This window comes from Phyllobates terribilis, unplaced genomic scaffold (assembly GCF_046119375.1).
Source record: "Phyllobates terribilis strain yellow unplaced genomic scaffold, ASM4611937v1 Scaffold_10__3_contigs__length_209671492, whole genome shotgun sequence".
In the NCBI taxonomy this organism is placed as follows: Eukaryota; Metazoa; Chordata; class Amphibia; order Anura; family Dendrobatidae; genus Phyllobates; species Phyllobates terribilis.
Genome location: NW_027362770.1, coordinates 126,453,795 through 126,471,223, shown reverse-complemented (window position 1 = coordinate 126,471,223; position 17,429 = coordinate 126,453,795). Strand labels below are relative to the sequence as shown.

General features: G+C 44.8%; 1 protein-coding gene across 2 annotated transcripts in view; it reads left to right on the top strand.

Annotated features, from left to right (window-relative positions):
- The window catches only part of FLT4 (fms related receptor tyrosine kinase 4), a 338,737-nt gene that overhangs the window by 236,802 nt on the left and 84,506 nt on the right, over positions 1-17,429 (top strand). For both annotated transcript variants that reach the window (XM_073649775.1, XM_073649774.1), the window contains exons 10-14: positions 5,426-5,588; positions 6,301-6,442; positions 14,424-14,532; positions 15,769-16,128; positions 16,769-16,915. In XM_073649775.1, the coding sequence (XP_073505876.1) occupies positions 5,426-5,588; positions 6,301-6,442; positions 14,424-14,532; positions 15,769-16,128; positions 16,769-16,915 (921 nt within the window). The remainder of the gene's footprint in view (positions 1-5,425; positions 5,589-6,300; positions 6,443-14,423; positions 14,533-15,768; positions 16,129-16,768; positions 16,916-17,429) is intronic.

Here is a 17,429-nt window from a genome sequence, read left to right as displayed (position 1 = left end):
AATTAAGTCCTGGAGCCCTAAGTGTTATGACAAGTGTTGTAACGGACGTATTGCTACGGTGGAAAAAGGGGAATTACCTGTACCTATTCAGGATTTTTGGAGAGTTTTTTCTGAGGAGGAGTCACAAATTTTGCCTCCCCATAGAGACTATGATTGTACCATTGAATTTGTCCCTGGAGCGACTCTTCCTAAAAGTCGTTTATTTAATCTTACTATTCCTGAGAGAAAGGCTTTGGAGGAATACATACAGACAAGCTTGGCCGCCGGTCACATTAGGCCTTCCAAGTCTCCTGTGGCTGTTGGATTTTTTTTTGTAAAAAAAAAAGATGGCGGTTTACGTCCTTGTCTGGACTTTCGTGAGATTAATAAAATTACTGTACGCAATCCTTACCCACTGCCATTGATTCCTGATTTATTTAACCAGTTAGTGGGGGCCAAGTGGTTCTCTAAAATTGATCTCCGGGGGGCATACAATTTGTTGCGCATGAAGGAGGGTGATGAATGGAAGACTGCTTTTAACACTCCTGTGGGTCATTTTGAGAATCTGGTGATGCCTTTTGGTCTTACCAATGCTCCAGCATTTTTTCAGAATCTTATTAATGACATCCTTAGACCTTTAATCGGCAAAAATGTGGTTGTGTATTTGGATGACATTCTGATTTATTCGCCTGATCTGGAGTCTCATTGGCGGAGCGTACGTGAGGTATTACAGTTATTAATGGACAATTCGCTTTTTGCTAAGCTGGAGAAATGTGAGTTCGCTGTACAGAGAATTAGTTTTTTGGGCTACATTATCTCCAGTGAAGGTTTTGAGATGGACCCGGTTAAAGTTCAAGCTGTGCAGGAATGGCCTAGGCCTATTGATTTGAAATCGATACAGAGGTTTTTGGGTTTCGCCAATTATTACAGAAAATTCATAAAAAAAATTTCTATTATTGTCAAACCGCTGACCGATCTCACCAGGAAAGGTGCTAATGCGGTTCAGTGGACTTCTGAGGCCATTGAAGCTTTTGTGTATCTCAAGGAGAGGTTCACCTCTGCTCCCATCCTTATGCAGCCTGATGTGACTAAGCCGTTTTTGGTTGAGGTTGATGCTTCTTCGGTGGGGGTCGGTGCGGTGTTGTCTCAGGAAAACAAGGATGGAGTACATCCCTGTGCCTTTTTTTAAAAAAAAATTTCTGAGACTGAACTTAATTACGATATTGGTAATCGGGAATTGCTGGCGATTAAACTCGCATTTGAACACTGGCGCCACCTCTTGGAAGGTGCTGAATTTCCCATTCAGGTTTTTACTGATCATAAAAATCTGATCTATCTTGATGCTGCCAAGCGCTTGAATGCCCGTCAGGCTAGGTGGGCACTTTTTTTCTCGCGGTTTAATTTTTCCGTTACTTACATCCCGGGTACCAAGAATGTTAAAGCGGATGCTTTGTCTCGCAGCTTTTCTCCCATGGTCGGTGTTGAGGAGGAAGAGGAGAGCATTTTACAAGAAGGTGTTGTGATTGCTGCTTTGGACTCCGTTTTGGAGGATGAGATTCTTAAAGCTCAGGAGAATGCCCCATCTAACACTCCCCATGGGAGGTTGTTTGTGCCTAGGACCTTTAGGAGAGATTTGTTTGTTGAGTGTCATGAGTCTCGGTTGGCAGGTCATCCAGGAATTTCTGAGACCAAGAGACTTGTGGGTCGCAGTTTTTGGTGGCCTGGATGGCAGAAGGAAGTCATTAAGTGGGTGCGCCAATGTACTGTGTGTGCTAGATCCAAGTCTTCGCATGCTCCTGCTGCGGGGTTGCTTTGCCCTCTGGAGGTTCCTAGTGCACCTTGGACACATCTGGCTATGGACTTTATTACTGACCTTCCCCCCTCTGAAGGTTTCACGGTCATCTGGGTGGTCGTGGACCGTTTTAGCAAGATGTGTCACTTGGTTCCCTTCATCAAACTGCCTTGCGCTAAGACACTCGCTAAGGCCTTTGTCAAGGAAATTGTCAGACTACATGGTGTTCCTACTGACATTGTTTCTGATAGGGGACCTCAGTTCGTGGCTCGTTTTTGGTGTGCCTTTTGTGACAGGTTGGGAATTCATTTGTCGTTTTCATCCGGATATCATCCTGAGTCTAATGGCCAGACAGAAAGGAAGAACCAGGATGTTGAGCAGTTCTTGCGTTGTTTTGTGGCAGACAATCAAGAGGGGTGGTCTGAGTTTCTGCCACTTGCTGAATTTGCTCTTAACAACCATACATCCTCTTCTTCTGGGTGTTCGCCTTTTTTTTGTTGTTCTGGGAGACATCCGTCTTTTGGGTCATTCTCCAAATTGGTTTCGGCTGTGCCTGAGGAGGAGAGTTTTTCTGGTGATTTGGAGAGAGTTTGGACGGATGTGCGTGGTAATCTTCAGGAGGCTAACAAAAAATCTAAGAGGTACTTTGATAGGAAACGGCAAGAGGTTTTGTTTGCTGTTGGTGACATGGTTTGGTTGTCCTCTAAGAATCTGCGATTGAGGATTCCTTCTAAAAAATTGGGTCCCAAGTTCGTAGGGCCCTTTAAGGTGCTTCAGATAGTTAACCAATCTGCTGTTAGGTTGGAGGTTCCTACGTCCTGGAAGATTAACCCGGTGTTTCATGTTTCTCTGTTGAAAAAAGCTGATGTGTCGGATGGTGACGCCTCTGCCACTGTTCCTCCGGTGGTGGAGGACGGGGAATATGAAATTTCCCGCATCCTAAATTCTAGACGGTATAGAGGGAGTTTGCAGTATCTCGTCGCTTGGAAGGGTTTCGGACCTGAGGATAACTCATGGGTGAGGGCGGATGATGTTTCTGCTTCCAGACTTGTCAGAGCGTTTCACAGGAGGTTTCCTGGTAAGCCTGGGCCTAGGGGCTCCGGAGGATCCTCTTAGAAGAGGGGGTACTGTTAGAACTCTCCTGTTAGGCTTTTTTTAGTTTGCTGGTCACATGACCATTTTTGCCTATTTAATCCGGCTCCGCCCTCCTGGCCTTGCTGGACTTCATTGTATTTACTACTCTTGAGCTAGCTTGGTGCTCTGTTGCCATTCTCTGTTAGTTTTGCTAGGTCTTCTGACCTCTATGCTTTTTGTTGTGTGTTTGTCTTTGACTGCTACTATTTCTGCTAGGAGGTGTCCAACTTATCCCAGTCCCTAGTTCTTGTAGGGATCCCTCCCTCACATCTATAGGTCTTCGTACAGACTAGCCGAGGACTTTAGTGGGTCTGATCGCAGGATCAGGTTCCCCGTTACATCGTAGGGATCTAGTTTAGTTCTATTGTAGGGACAGATCTCCTGTCTTTCCTTAGTCCCTGTAGCAGATCATAACAATAAGTGGAAATAAAAATTACATGTAAAAGTTACATTTTTGTAAAATTGCTAAAATAACAGCGCAAAAGAATTAAATGAAACACATCAAAACATACAGCATACAGGTCCTTCGTCAGGTGTGTTCACACAGCTTTTTATTTTTATGGAATACACACAAAACAAAGGCTGCAAAAAAGGTGACAAAAATGTCAACAATTAACGAAAAAATTGGGGATATGCAAACGTGGAGCTACCTCTGCCCTGTATATCTGTGTGGCTGACAGCTGGGATTTAGTACCATGCACATTATCTTTATGATACTGTAAGCATGTGGTCACAGGAGATGCGAGCACCAGCTTTGAAAGAAGGATTGAAAACTCTGATCCCAACCATTTAACCAATAAAAAGCTGAAAATTGATATTTATGTTTCATTGTATAACCCCAACATATACATTAACCCTGCACAATTTATTTTAACTATCCAGATCAGGTCCTGACCCTAAGGGCTCGCTCACGCCACTGTATAAATCACCATCCGATTTTTTTTTATCGGACCAATGTTTTTCAATGGGGCAGTGCTGATGACTGATGAAAATCACAGCTGCTGCAATTTCACCCCGAAATCAGATGGATGTGAGAAAAATCGGATGCCACAATACAGCGTCCGCAAGCCTAGCTTAGACAAGCACACACTAAAACCAATTTCATAGGAAAGGAATTAAACTATCTGTAAGTTTTTTTTGAGACTAGCCAAAACCCACACAAACACGTGGAGAACATACCAGCACTAACAGTTGTGGTAAGAGCCCTGTGTGACACTAGTCACTACTCACGAGTCACGGACAAAGGGGAAAGACAAAGGCAAAGTCAGGTCACTGTCCAATGTCAAAATGCCAGGAAGATAGCGGATCACAGCAAAGGGGCTAGGCAAACAGGTGGTCAGAATGAGGTCCAAGGTCAGGCAGCAAAAGATCAACAAACAGAGCACAGAAATACAAGACAAACCACTGAGCAAACACTACGTCTGGCAGAGATCTGGGACTGACTTCTTAGCTAAGTAGCTGGGTAATCACTTGGAAAAGGGAACACCTAAAGGAAGCTCAGCACCTCCCAGTCTAGATTGGAAGACTGAGCTGTCAATCAAAATACTGACAGCTCAGCACACCCCTGCACTAAATTGGACAACTGAGCTGTCAATCACTGCATCCAAGACACATTGAGAGGAGGAATCATGACACCATGATGTGGCTGCTAGTGAAAGCCCTACACATGGCCTCTAGCGCCAGTCATAAAGCCTGTTAGGGTTTCATGAAGACCAAAAACAGATGCTTTTTAAAGGGTTATTCCCATCTTCATAGCTGGATAATGTCAGATAGTTCTTATAAAAAAAGCACTTTTTCAATTTACTGCTTATTAAATATCACAGCCATTCTTGAGATATTAACATTTTTGTTTACAGCTCATTGCCTAGGAGACCGACCACCATTGCTGTCTAACTTATAAGCACTGTGCAGAAGCTAGCCAGGATTAGGAGGTGACAAAGCGCTCCAACAATCCTGGCCAGCTTCTAAACGCTGCTTACAAGATCAATATAAATAAGCCTGTAAACACTGCGTATGTTCTGTTGTCTAGCAGTGGTGGTCGGTCTCCAAGGCATCGAGTTGTAAAAAAAATAAAAATAAAGTGTTAATATCACAAGAAGGGCTGACATTTATAATAGGCAGTACATTGCAAAATAGTTTGTATTTACAAGCACTATTCGACCATACCCATTTATGATGATGTAAGCAACGCTTTAAATGGAACCTGTCATCTGATTCATGGTGCTCGACCCCTGGTCATCATGAATCGGAGACTGGCTGTGTTATAGCAGCCGGGTATGTTTTATTTTGAAATGCCGGGTGCTATGTCTCTCAAATGACTAGTCCGAGACTGGCCCCTGGCAGCTTCTACTCTCTCCACTCTCTTGTGTGTGATCAGATCCTCTTGCTACATCTGCCCTCTATGTGATATGAGAGCACGTTCGTTGGCACCTTTATGAACTGTGTATGTGCACAGGTGGTTTGCACATGGTGGTGACCAATCTATTGTAGACTAAATTTATTGTTCCATTGCTTTTTTAGTTCCACCTCAGATCCACGAGAAGGAGACTTCACCACCAAATATTTATGCCCAAGGTAGCCGACATGTGTTGACTTGCACCGTGTTTGGGATACCAGCACCAACAACCATCCAGTGGCAGTGGCGGCCGTGGACACCATGCAAGATGTATGCACGGCGAAGCGCGTATGTTCTCTCTAATAGTCTATCTTTGCCTTAATAGTTTATCGCACTAGACAATTCTTAAAAAATGTTCTGTAGTGGTAGAAATACAGCAAATTTTAAAAATCTAAGTTTTTTTGAATTTTTCTTCTTCGAAGAGTGTTTGATTTTCTAGAAACAGTGCCACTCTAGGTACTGGCTATGATTGGTATTGCATGTGAGCCTTATTCCAATGAATAGGATTAATGTGCAATACCAAACATGACCTATGTACAAGAGTGGCTCTGTTTCTGCAAAAATATCCTGCCCTATTTTCTATTGCATACAACCACTTTACAAAAATTGGCTCCCAAATAACATATTACCTATTAAAAAGATAATGGATAAATCACTAGGGGTCTGGCTGCTGACATCCTCAACAGTCCTGTTAATTGGGGCTCATTGTGTGACCAGGGCAGTACTGAGCATGTGTGACCACTGTGAATAAAGCAATGGTCGCACATGCTCATTACTGATTCTTTCACACAGGGGACTTCAGGACTCATTAGTGGTGGAGTTCTCTATCAGACTATATTTCTCAACTGTCCTGTGGATAGATAATATATGTTGGTTATGGACAACCCCTTGGAAGATGAAAATATCCAAAATCTAAAAATAAAAAAAAATAATAAAAAAATTTGTTTTATATATAGACATAATGTAATTTTAATTATTGGCGTGTTATTTTCGATTACAGACCCCATCAATCTCCACCCCTTAGACATCAACGTGACAGGATGCCAGAGTGCCAAGACTGGAAGGACGTGACCCCGAATGGTGACGTGAACATTATTGAAAGCATGGATACTTGGAATGAGTTTGTGGAGGGGCGGAATAAGGTATCCATAAAGTCTCTGGGTGATATTCCCTGATTGCATTGCACTTCCTAAAGTCATCCTGGCAGGAACAATCATGAATTATTGGGGAAGTCAATTATCCACAATACAACAACATAAGCGTCTGCGCTCAATCTACTCTTCAATCAAGGAAATGCCCAGAAAAAAAATCATAGCAGAAACAAAGCCGGGGTTATTTTCCCGGGTTAAAAGTGCACTTAGAATTATATAATTACCTTCCACTATTTATAGTATGTTCTTCATGGAAGTATCAGCCAAAAATAAACATAGTCAACTCAACTAGGTACCCGGATTCATTAGAAACAGGTTGTCATAAAAGCATAAAATAGGTCGAAAATCAGTCAAAGCATACAAGTAAATGAAATATATAAAATATAAGTAAAAATAATTATTGAAAAAATAAAGTAAGCTAAATAAAAAAAATAATGTAAGGTAACGTTTTGATCACTATATGATCGGTATTTTGTCTATTTATTAGTCACATATACTGTAGTTAAGCCCTGTCCAAGCTACCACCATGGCTTCTGTTATTAAAGGATATGACAGGTGTAAGAGATCTGCTATTTAGGCCCTTAATGACCCAAGAATTTTTCTTTTTTGCGTTCTTTTTTTTCTTCTTGACCTTCATTTCACCATATAATTTTATTGAAAAAGGGAAAAAAATTCCAAGTGAGGTGAAATTGAGAAAAAATGCAATTGCAGCATTACTTTTTGAGGTTTACTTTTACATTGTTCAGTAAGAATGACCTGCCAACATGATTTTTCAGGTCTTGGCCATTTTTTTTTTGTTATTTTCGTGGCAAAATAATAGGCAGTACATTGCAAAATAGTTAGTTTACAAGCACTATCCGACCATCCCCATTTTTATTGTATTTTTGGAGAAGTGCAGGGTCCGAAAAAATGCAGTTCTGGAGTTTTGAAATTTTTCTCTCTTTTATGATTTTAATAATTTTCAATTATGATAGACTGGACTTTTTGGGATCAAATGTGTTTATTATATTTAAATTTCTTTATTTTTAATGGAAAAAAGGAGGGGGATGATTTGAATTTTTATATTTTTTAAAATTTTTCAGTTTTTATTTTTATTTTATTTTTCAGTCCACTTAGGGAACTTGAATGTGCAATCATTTGATTGCTTATACTATGCAGTATATTGCAATACAACAGGACATTAGTGTATAAAAATTATATATATATATATATATATATATATATATATATAAAATGTATGTAAAAATTATATATATATATATATATTTATATACATATATATAAAATTGCACTTCTCCTATAGCTGAGCTGCTTTAGAGGATAAAAATGGTAATTCAGCATTCAGCAGGCTGCCATGAACCTATCGGTTCTCTGAGATCGCGTTGCGGATAGCCAGTGGAAGCCGTTTACTACATGAGCCGGCAATTACATAATTTAAATGCCATTGCTGGAAATTAATGGCAGCATTTAAGTGGTTAAACTACAGTGATCGCAGAAGGCAAGCAGATGTAACACAGCATCTGCCTCTCAGCTCCTAAGACTGCTTCATACATTCCTAATCGGTCTATGATGGAAATGTATGTCATAGGTTGTTAAGGATAAAATGGATTTTAGTAGATCCTCATTGACTTCTACTAGATCCATTTGTTTTTGGGAAAAAAAACTAAAAATACTGCAACAGGAAGTGCATCAATATGGAACAAAACTTGGCAGAAGAGCCAGTGGTAGGGTGAAAGCCAAACATCGTTGGACACTTTGATAAATTTGACATAAATACTGAAAATAGCCAAAATCAAAACTGATTCCTTTCATGATGAGATCGCCACAATGTATTTTTGAAAATTAGTGGAAATGTTCAGTATCCAACGAGAACTTTATTTAAATCCATTTTCTATATCCAAATAATAACCCATTAATTGCCACATTTACATAGCCGGAGTCCTGGTTTTCGTTGCCCTGTAATGGGGGCTTCTATGATTAGATTCTTCAGTTTTCCTTTAGCAAGGAAAGTTCCGCAGCTTGCTTCAAGTTAGGATGCACAGCCATGTATGTGTCTTCTAGTAAGTGACCTACACTAACATTTGTGAGATCTGCTGACCTTTCTGTGCTCCCTGGTGGGTTCACGTGTTGAATAGATTGGCTGTGACTAAGTACCTGCTTAAAGGGCATAAAATTAGAACGAAAACATTAACATTTAGCAGACAAGACCGGTTTCCTATTTCCTCCCCTCTTCCTGTTTTCAGGCCACTCCCGCAGGTTGCAATTTTCCTGTTTTTTTTGCTACACATCTGTTCCCTTTAGCGAGGGACAAGATGTTGAAAGGACAGTAATAAACAGCTCTAACGTTTAATGGAATAAGTCCCAGTTATTGCGTTGTGTATGTCATGTCACCAAAAAGCTGAAGATTTTAAAAGGGCCTGACTGGTCCGTAGTGGGCTACTGGGGTATCTAGTCAGGATGTGATAATAGGGACCAGTAAAAATAAAGCTTATGAAACTTGGTAGATGAAAACCCCATGACCCCATGCCTCTTGCACTGATGGCCTGGGCACTCAGGTTTGTACCCCTGAACCCACACTTTACATCTAAACCTATAGGAAGGCAGCTGTGTTGAATCTGTCAAAATGTCCTTGGCTATTGATTGGTCAGTGTCAGACAACTGTTTGTACATCTTAAAACAAGACAGTTCTGGAAAAAGAGAATGACTTCTTTGACTCCTGGAAGAGTTGGCGGATTCCAGAACAAGAGGAGGCAACTTGGACGCCTGATAGAGTTGACAAATATTCCAGGAGCTGGCGAAGCCTCTCAAAGCTTTCGAAAGAACTCAGAGACCTTCTGGACTCCTGGACTCCCATAACTGTTGACAAATTTCCCAAGAGCTTGACACGCCTCCCAACAGGTTACAAAACAAGAGGAGACATCTTGGACTCCTGGAAGAGCTGGCAAATATTCCAGGAGCTGGAGAAGCCTCCCAAAGCTCGCAAAAGAACTCAGAGACCTATGGACTCCTGGAAGGCTTTGTCAGATCTCCCAAAAGCTTGTGATGCATCCTAACAGGTTACAGAACAAGAGGAGACACCTTGGATGCCTGGAGACCTGGCAAATATTCCACGAGTTGGAGAAGCCTCCTACAGCTTTTGAAAGAACTGCAAGACCACCTAGAAGGTTTGGCAAAACTTCCGGGCACTGAAGAAGCCTCCCAAAATGGGACCAGCCACTGCTGATGTCTGTGGGCTGAACATGCGCAGTACTTACAAGATATTCCTTACTTAGTCTGTATACAATGTTAGGCAGTCTGGGATCGCTGGGGCGGGCTTAACTCTTAATACCAGACACTTGTCTGTAGCACGACTGCATTCTGATGCTGCAGAGGAAAGGTTACCTCATATAGCAACATCAGAGTGTATGTAGCACCCTGAGGATTCGGCTGCTACAGGGGTATTACACCTCAAGCCAGAGGTGTGGTATTCCACTCCCGGGTAAGGATGGAGTGTGGTACTGAGCTCAGTTAGCTGCATGCACTACATACATCCCATTTCCGGGGGACAGAACGACGGTACTCCCACCAGTTTATGTGCAGGTACGACAGCGTCTGTCCCTGGCTGGAGTGGGAGGGGGGTGGAACATCCCAGTAGTGTAGGGGCAGATAGGGGGAGCAGTCTGGGTAAAGCTAGGAGCTCATTGGGTGCTGGTCACCTGAGCTCACACATAGAGGGAGTATATAAGGTGGGCACCATCTTAGAACAGGGTTGTTGTTCAGTTCAGGCAGAGGAGAAGAGCAGAGGAGCTCAGCCAGAAGGGCTGACAGGGAGCTGTGGCTCCGGCTGGGCCCAGCTCCAGAGCAAGGCCTGCTGAGAGAGAGAGAGAGGAGTCAGAAGGACCCAGAGAGGAAAGAAGAAAGAACCCCAAGACCCCAGAATACAGACAGAAGGGTGAAGGGTTGGCGGACCAGGGTACCGGAACCCAAGCTGGCAGAGGCCAAAGCACACCTTAGCCAGGAACCGGAGGTCGTGGTCAGGATCTGCCGCGACCCTCACCAAATCCACTAGAAAGGCACACCAAGCATAGGGTCAGGGAACCCAGAAAAGGTGCAACCAACAAGAGACCCGAGGGAGCCGGACATAAGTGGATCCCTGGTGGGAACGGCCAGTAGAAAGGGAAAGTCAGAAAGGAGCTCAGGACCACGCTCCAGAATTGCCTGGGGGTTGGCCGAGTCCAGGACCTAGTGGATGCAGCACGGCTCGGGTGGTCACTCAAGGCCAGAGTGACCAAAAGAACATCAGTAAGTAAAAACCCTGAACTGCACCTCCCGTCTCAGAGTCTCCTTTCTACACCACAACAACCCCCATCATCCACACCTGCTGCCCTGAGGCCATACCCCTCCCGTTGGGGGTTATATCATCACTGCTGCACATACACCACCGGCCTCAACGGACTGCTTTGCAGCTGCGGCTTCAAAGCCGCACTCAACGGGTGGCGTAGTCGACAATCAAAGTAACATCTACTGCCATAGACTGCCACGTAGTTTGACACCCTGGGCACGGACCGGGTCACCGCCACAAGGACTACTACCCCCATCGAGATCCAGTTCCGGGTATCCCCTACAGCACTGGCCCAGGGGGCGCGTCAACTTTGGCGTAGTCGGCAGGATCACGTGCCCGCAACCACCGGGTACTGCGTGCCTGAAGAAAAGTTCACATTTACCTCAAAAAGAAGTCTCCCGCCAATTCCGGAGGGTCCCCGCCATCGGACGCCATCTCGGATCGTTTCCCGCCATTTGCCCGCCTTGGAAGAGCAGACGCCATTATGGGCGTGCCAGAGGGTGGCAAGAGGCCACCTCCCATCGTGGGCCAGGTCAAGGAATGGCGCCAAAAGTGGAAACCACCCCCACTAACAGAGACTGTGATGATAGAAGTGTCCATCAGCGTGAGGGAACTGCCCCTGGAACTGACAATCACAAAGTTGCCCCGGGACCACCCTCAATGTGGGCGGATACAGAACAAAAGAGCGAAGATGGGTGCAGCCTGGAGGAGTCTGGAGAGAGCGCACCCGGAGATGAGAAGTCTGGAGAGGAGTCCGGAGAAGTCGCACCCGGAGATGGAGGGAGAGTCAGGCAGCACCGACCCTGTGGTCAGGAGCCTGTTGCAAGCGACAACCCCACTAGGCCTGGTGGAGATCCTGGCACAGCTCCCCCGAGACCGGGAGTGTGCGCAGACGGCGCTGGAGGGCCTCGCACGGAGGATGGCCCAAGTGCAGCGAGAAACGCTGATGGAGTGGAGCAGGGAGATGGCCCAGCAGGCTGGAACCCGCCAGCGGAGCACACCACCCGCAACGAGGAGCACACCTGCCCCTGAAGAGGATGCAGAAGGGACGGAGGCCGGAGACGACGCCGCAGAGGGAGCTGAAGAGACGGAGGCAAGTAAAGGGGACGTTACTACCCCGAGCCCAGCCACCGTAAGCCTACCCCCGCTCCCCGTCGCAGAGCCCGAAGTCCCACTGATCGTGCCCGTTGCCGCACCGCTACCGCTCCAGACTAGGCCTCAAACAGAAGCCGCGGCCGCGACCCCTGTGACGTCACGCGCTTCAGTCCTGAGCGCGGCCAAGCAGGAAACACCACCGGCCTGGTCGCAGGGCCGAGTAACCCCGGGCGCCGCCGTTCTTACAGTGCCCTTGACTTTTAGGGTGCCCCAGGCCTGGTCGCAAGGCCTGGTCAATCCGGGCGCCGCTTCCACCACCGCGCCCTCAACATCTAGAGTGCCGCACCTGGGTGAAGACTTGTTTGCCCAGCACACTTGCCCGGATGGGCAGCCCTTTATATGGCCACCGGAGTATTACCAACTTGAGCCCCAAAAGGAAAGGCCCCTGTGCGAGCCCCTGATTCCTGCTCCGAACCCCGTCAAGAGGACCCGGACGGGTCTGAAGCCTACTTGCGAGAAGGAGCAGGAGGACGCCGTCATTAGAGTACGGTATAGTGAAACTGTAAAATAGTTACCCGTCGGGGTACAAGAACTGCTGCCGTTTAAAATATGTTCCCCGCTGGGACAAGTGTAAACTGTTACCCGTATATCCCTTATTCCCACTGACCGAGGACTGAGAGCGGTCATCCTTTCCTAATATCTGGCCGAGGACTGAGAGCGGCCATTTTCCTTTGTAAATAGTTGCGCTTTCTAAGGCGCCCCTACTGGTTTTATAGGAAAGCTGTTGTTTTTTCCAGAAGAGACTGTTGCACTTTACCCGGTCACAAGTTGTCCTGTGGCCGGAGGAACAAGAATATTTATTATGCTGCTGGTAACATTATAAGTAAGAAGTACCTCCCATAAAGGGATGATTGAAGGATAATGTTTATAATGTTTTATATGTTTATGATGTTTTGAAAAAATTGTATGTTTTTGGATGTTTATTCTTTTACAGCCCAAGGACGTGCTGTGATTTACCAGGGGGGAATGTAGTACCCTGAGGATTCGGCTGCTACAGGGGTATTACACCTCAAGCCAGAGGTGTGGTATTCCACTCCCGGGTAAGGATGGAGTGTGGTACTGAGCTCAGTTAGCTGCATGCACTACATACATCCCATTTCCGGGGGACAGAACGACGGTACTCCCACCAGTTTATGTGCAGGTACGACAGCGTCTGTCCCTGGCTGGAGTGGGAGGGGGGTGGAACATCCCAGTAGTGTAGGGGCAGATAGGGGGAGCAGTCTGGGTAAAGCTAGGAGCTCATTGGGTGCTGGTCACCTGAGCTCACACATAGAGGGAGTATATAAGGTGGGCACCATCTTAGAACAGGGTTGTTGTTCAGTTCAGGCAGAGGAGAAGAGCAGAGGAGCTCAGCCAGAAGGGCTGACAGGGAGCTGTGGCTCTGGCTGGGCCCAGCTCCAGAGCAAGTCCTGCTGAGAGAGAGAGAGAGGAGTCAGAAGGACCCAGAGAGGAAAGAAGAAAGAACCCCAAGACCCCAGAATACAGACAGAAGGGTGAAGGGTTGGCGGACCAGGGTACCGGAACCCAAGCTGGCAGAGGCCAAAGCACACCTTAGCCAGGAACCGGAGGTCGTGGTCAGGATCTGCCGCGACCCTCACCAAATCCACTAGAAAGGCACACCAAGCATAGGGTCAGGGAACCCAGAAAAGGTGCAACCAACAAGAGACCCGAGGGAGCCGGACATAAGTGGATCCCTGGTGGGAACGGCAAGTAGAAAGGGAAAGTCAGAAAGGAGCTCAGGACCACGCTCCAGAATTGCCTGGGGGTTGGCCGAGTCCAGGACCTGGTGGATGCAGCACGGCTCGGGTGGTCACTCAAGGCCAGAGTGACCAAAAGAACATCAGTAAGTAAAAACCCTGAACTGCACCTCCCGTCTCAGAGTCTCCTTTCTACACCACAACAACCCCCATCATCCACACCTGCTGCCCTGAGGCCATACCCCTCCCGTTGGGGGTTATATCATCACTGCTGCACATACACCACCGGCCTCAGCGGACTGCTTTGCAGCGGCGGCTTCAAAGCCGCACTCAACGGGTGGCGTAGTCGACAATCAAAGTAACATCTACTGCCATAGACTGCCACGTAGTTTGACACCCTGGGCACGGACCGGGTCACCGCCACAAGGACTACTACCCCCATCGAGATCCGGCTCCGGGTATCCCCTACAGCACTGGCCCAGGGGGCGCGTCATGTACACATGGTACACCAGCAACCCGACCCTGCTGTTGACCTGAACTGTCAATAAAGCTGGAGCGCCATTCCACAGCAATTAGGAATACAGGAGGTGGGAGGCTTGGGGACGATGGGCTCTTGAAAAAAAGAAGAGTAGACAAACCCTGTAACTAAGTTTCAGATTAACTACATTCAGGACTTGATTGCTGTTACCTGGCACCTCATCCAGACGCAAATTTGGGGCTCATAATATGATTGCCAAGTTATATGGAAACTATGTGGATTGAAATGTTTATAATTTTATGTTTTTTTCTACATTTCCAGACTGTGAGCAAGATGGTGATACAAAAAGCCAATTTGTCTATAATGTATAAATGCTCAGCTTACAACAAAGCTGGGAGAGACGAGAGGCTTGTTTACTTCTATGTGACAAGTAAGCAACTTTAGCAATATGTTGGAATGACTTTACATATATGTTTCTGTTTTTATTTGTTTTACAGTTAATTACGGTACTCTAGCGCAATAAAGGGAAAGTGGGAAATTGAGTTGAGAATAGCACCATCAGTGGAGGGAGGCATGGGAAGGAGGGGGTGGTATAACATTTGCTGCCATTCTTGAGAGTGTGTGATGCGTTAAATAATATGGACAGCTTAAGGGACAATTATTTTTTTCTTAAATGCATGCTTTTTTGTCTAGAAAAAAAAAAAATTATCTGCGGTAATTTTCCTGTAATGACAGCTTTTATTTTGCATAATGTATGCCATGTTTCCATTGAGCTTGGCCACCAGTGCCTGGCCAAGTGTGCACGATAGTTACATTCCAGGAGAGGAGTTAACTCCTAACATTCCAGCCACCTCTTTCCAACCCATTCATTTCTATACAGCAGTTAGCTGCTCACTTCCCTCACCCCATCTCAGTTTCTGACAAGCTGCTGTTACAGATTTACTAGCCCCCACTGTCAGCAGCCTCTACTAATGTCATCTTGCATTTTCCTTAGACTTGTGTTTGCTCAAATGCACTGTTATCCCTATATGCAAATAAAGTGAAAACTGTATAGACCTCAGAACAAACCATTGATATACAGTATGATACAGAACATCTTATACTGAGCTTTATAGTTCTACTAATGCTGTACAGCTCTGCTACTCACTAGAACTGTCACTCAAGGAGTAGAGCCCGCCCTGCCAGAAACCAGGAAGTGAGGAGACTGCATAGCTCTGAGCTGCTCATGAGACAACATGAGAATAACCACTTATTTTGCAACTGGCAATGTGCAAGGAAACAAAGAGCCTGTAAAAGCCAAATGATACCAAATGTTTAATGAAAAATAATTTTTAGCGCTCAAAATACATGTATTTAAGTGATAAAAGTCATCAAAAGTGGCAGTATAATTTAAGGTTTTTTTTCTAATGTATGTATGTTTCTTTTCATTGCAATTTATGTTCACCGCCACATACATAACCTAATATGCCAGTTAGGGGATGTGCATTACCCGCATACAGCACTTTGCTGTATAGCATATGAAGCACCCTCTAGTGGTATTTACTACGCATGAAAAACATTTTACAACACAATTGCTGACTTCTCTTCCATTTCTTTTTATATTTAGTAGGAAAATCATTATTATTTTTCAATTATTCATCTCTATGACTAACATGGTTCTTTTTAGCAATTCCAGATGGCTTTGCAATTGATCCTGAACCTTCAAAGGAACCAATAGAGGGTCAGAACCTCAGTTTAAGTTGCCTTTCGGATAAGTACACATATGAGAACATGCAGTGGTACCGGCTGAACCTTCATACATTAAATGGCGCTGAGGGAAACCCACTTGTATTGGAATGTAAAAATGTCCACCAGTATGCCGACCGCATGGAAGGAAAACTGCAGCACCAAGAAGGATCGAGTAATGCAACTCTAATACTGAATATCCCCAAACTATCAATAAAGGATGAGGGGGCTTATGTCTGTGAAGTCCAAAACCGAAAAACTCGCGAGAAGCATTGTCAGAAGAAATACATATCGGTGCTTGGTGAGTGGAATATTTGCATTATTTAAAGTATGTGCTACACTTTCCAGAAAAAAAAGGGTTAAAAAATCCTGCTCACCAAGGAAATCTACACAACATAATATGATAAGGGCTATAAGGCCAATCGTGTTTTTAGGTCGTGCCACAGATATTTATCCCAATTTTGTGGATCTATGGGCACCAGCAATCGAAATATATCTGTCTGCCCTATTATGAATAACCAATCTTAAGAAGGAAATATCCAAAAAATGAAACAAACCTAATCCTCAAAAAGTTGGTAGGATGTTGGTAGGATTGGCCATCAATATCTGATTGGTGGAGGTGCGACACCCGGAACACCTGCCGATCAGTTATTACCGGTGCCACCGCCAGCTGAAAGTTCTTCAGAACAGCTCCATCATTTCCATAGTGGCCGTGGCCAGGTACTGCAAGTCCACCTGCTATCCAAATAGTTTTGTGTGTTCCAGCAGCATCTGAGAATTTCCTCCCAACACCGGCACCAGTAACAGCTAATCCTCTGATCAGATTTCTAGTAGCACCTTTAGTCAGTAATTTTTTTAACTCCTTTTTTCTGGAAAGTGTTATGCCATATTATATGTAAAAAAAAAAGTACTTTCCATGACCTGTTACTTCTCCTTTGCAGCACAGGAAGCTCCGTACTTTCGTTCTAACCTGACTGATAAGATGGTGAATGTGAGTGACTCAATGGTGATGTACTGCGACGTGGATGGCGCTCCCAACCCTAAAATCCTCTGGTATAAAAACAACAAGTTGGTGGAAGAAGTATCAGGTATAACATAAGGAAAATGTATTACTATATCATTATGATGTTTGCAGTTAAGGATGTAAAAATAATATTTTAAAGGGAAACTGTAGCAAGTTTTCGCTATGTAATCTGATAACAGCATGATGTAGGGGCAGGGAACCTGATTCCATCAATGTTTTTTCTGCTGCAGATCCACAAGTGCTCACAGTGCTGAGCTATGTATATTCCTGCTTGCACCACAGCTTTCTGTGTACACTGTATATTGACAGAAAGTTGCTAATCAGTGCTGGGAGCGGGGTTGGACCAGGAAGCACAAGTCACCTAGTCCTGTAGTGATAATCTCCTACTGATAAAACACTGATTTTAATGAAACAATAACACAAAGCACAGTAAGTGATACATCATTGTAATCAGGCTCGGTGTCCCTACATTATGCTGCTCTCGGATTACAGAGCAAAACCTGCTGACAGATTCCCTTTGAAGAGAGGCTGTCTTATGGCTAGTACATGGCCTCTACAAAATCCCTGCTTTAGGCATC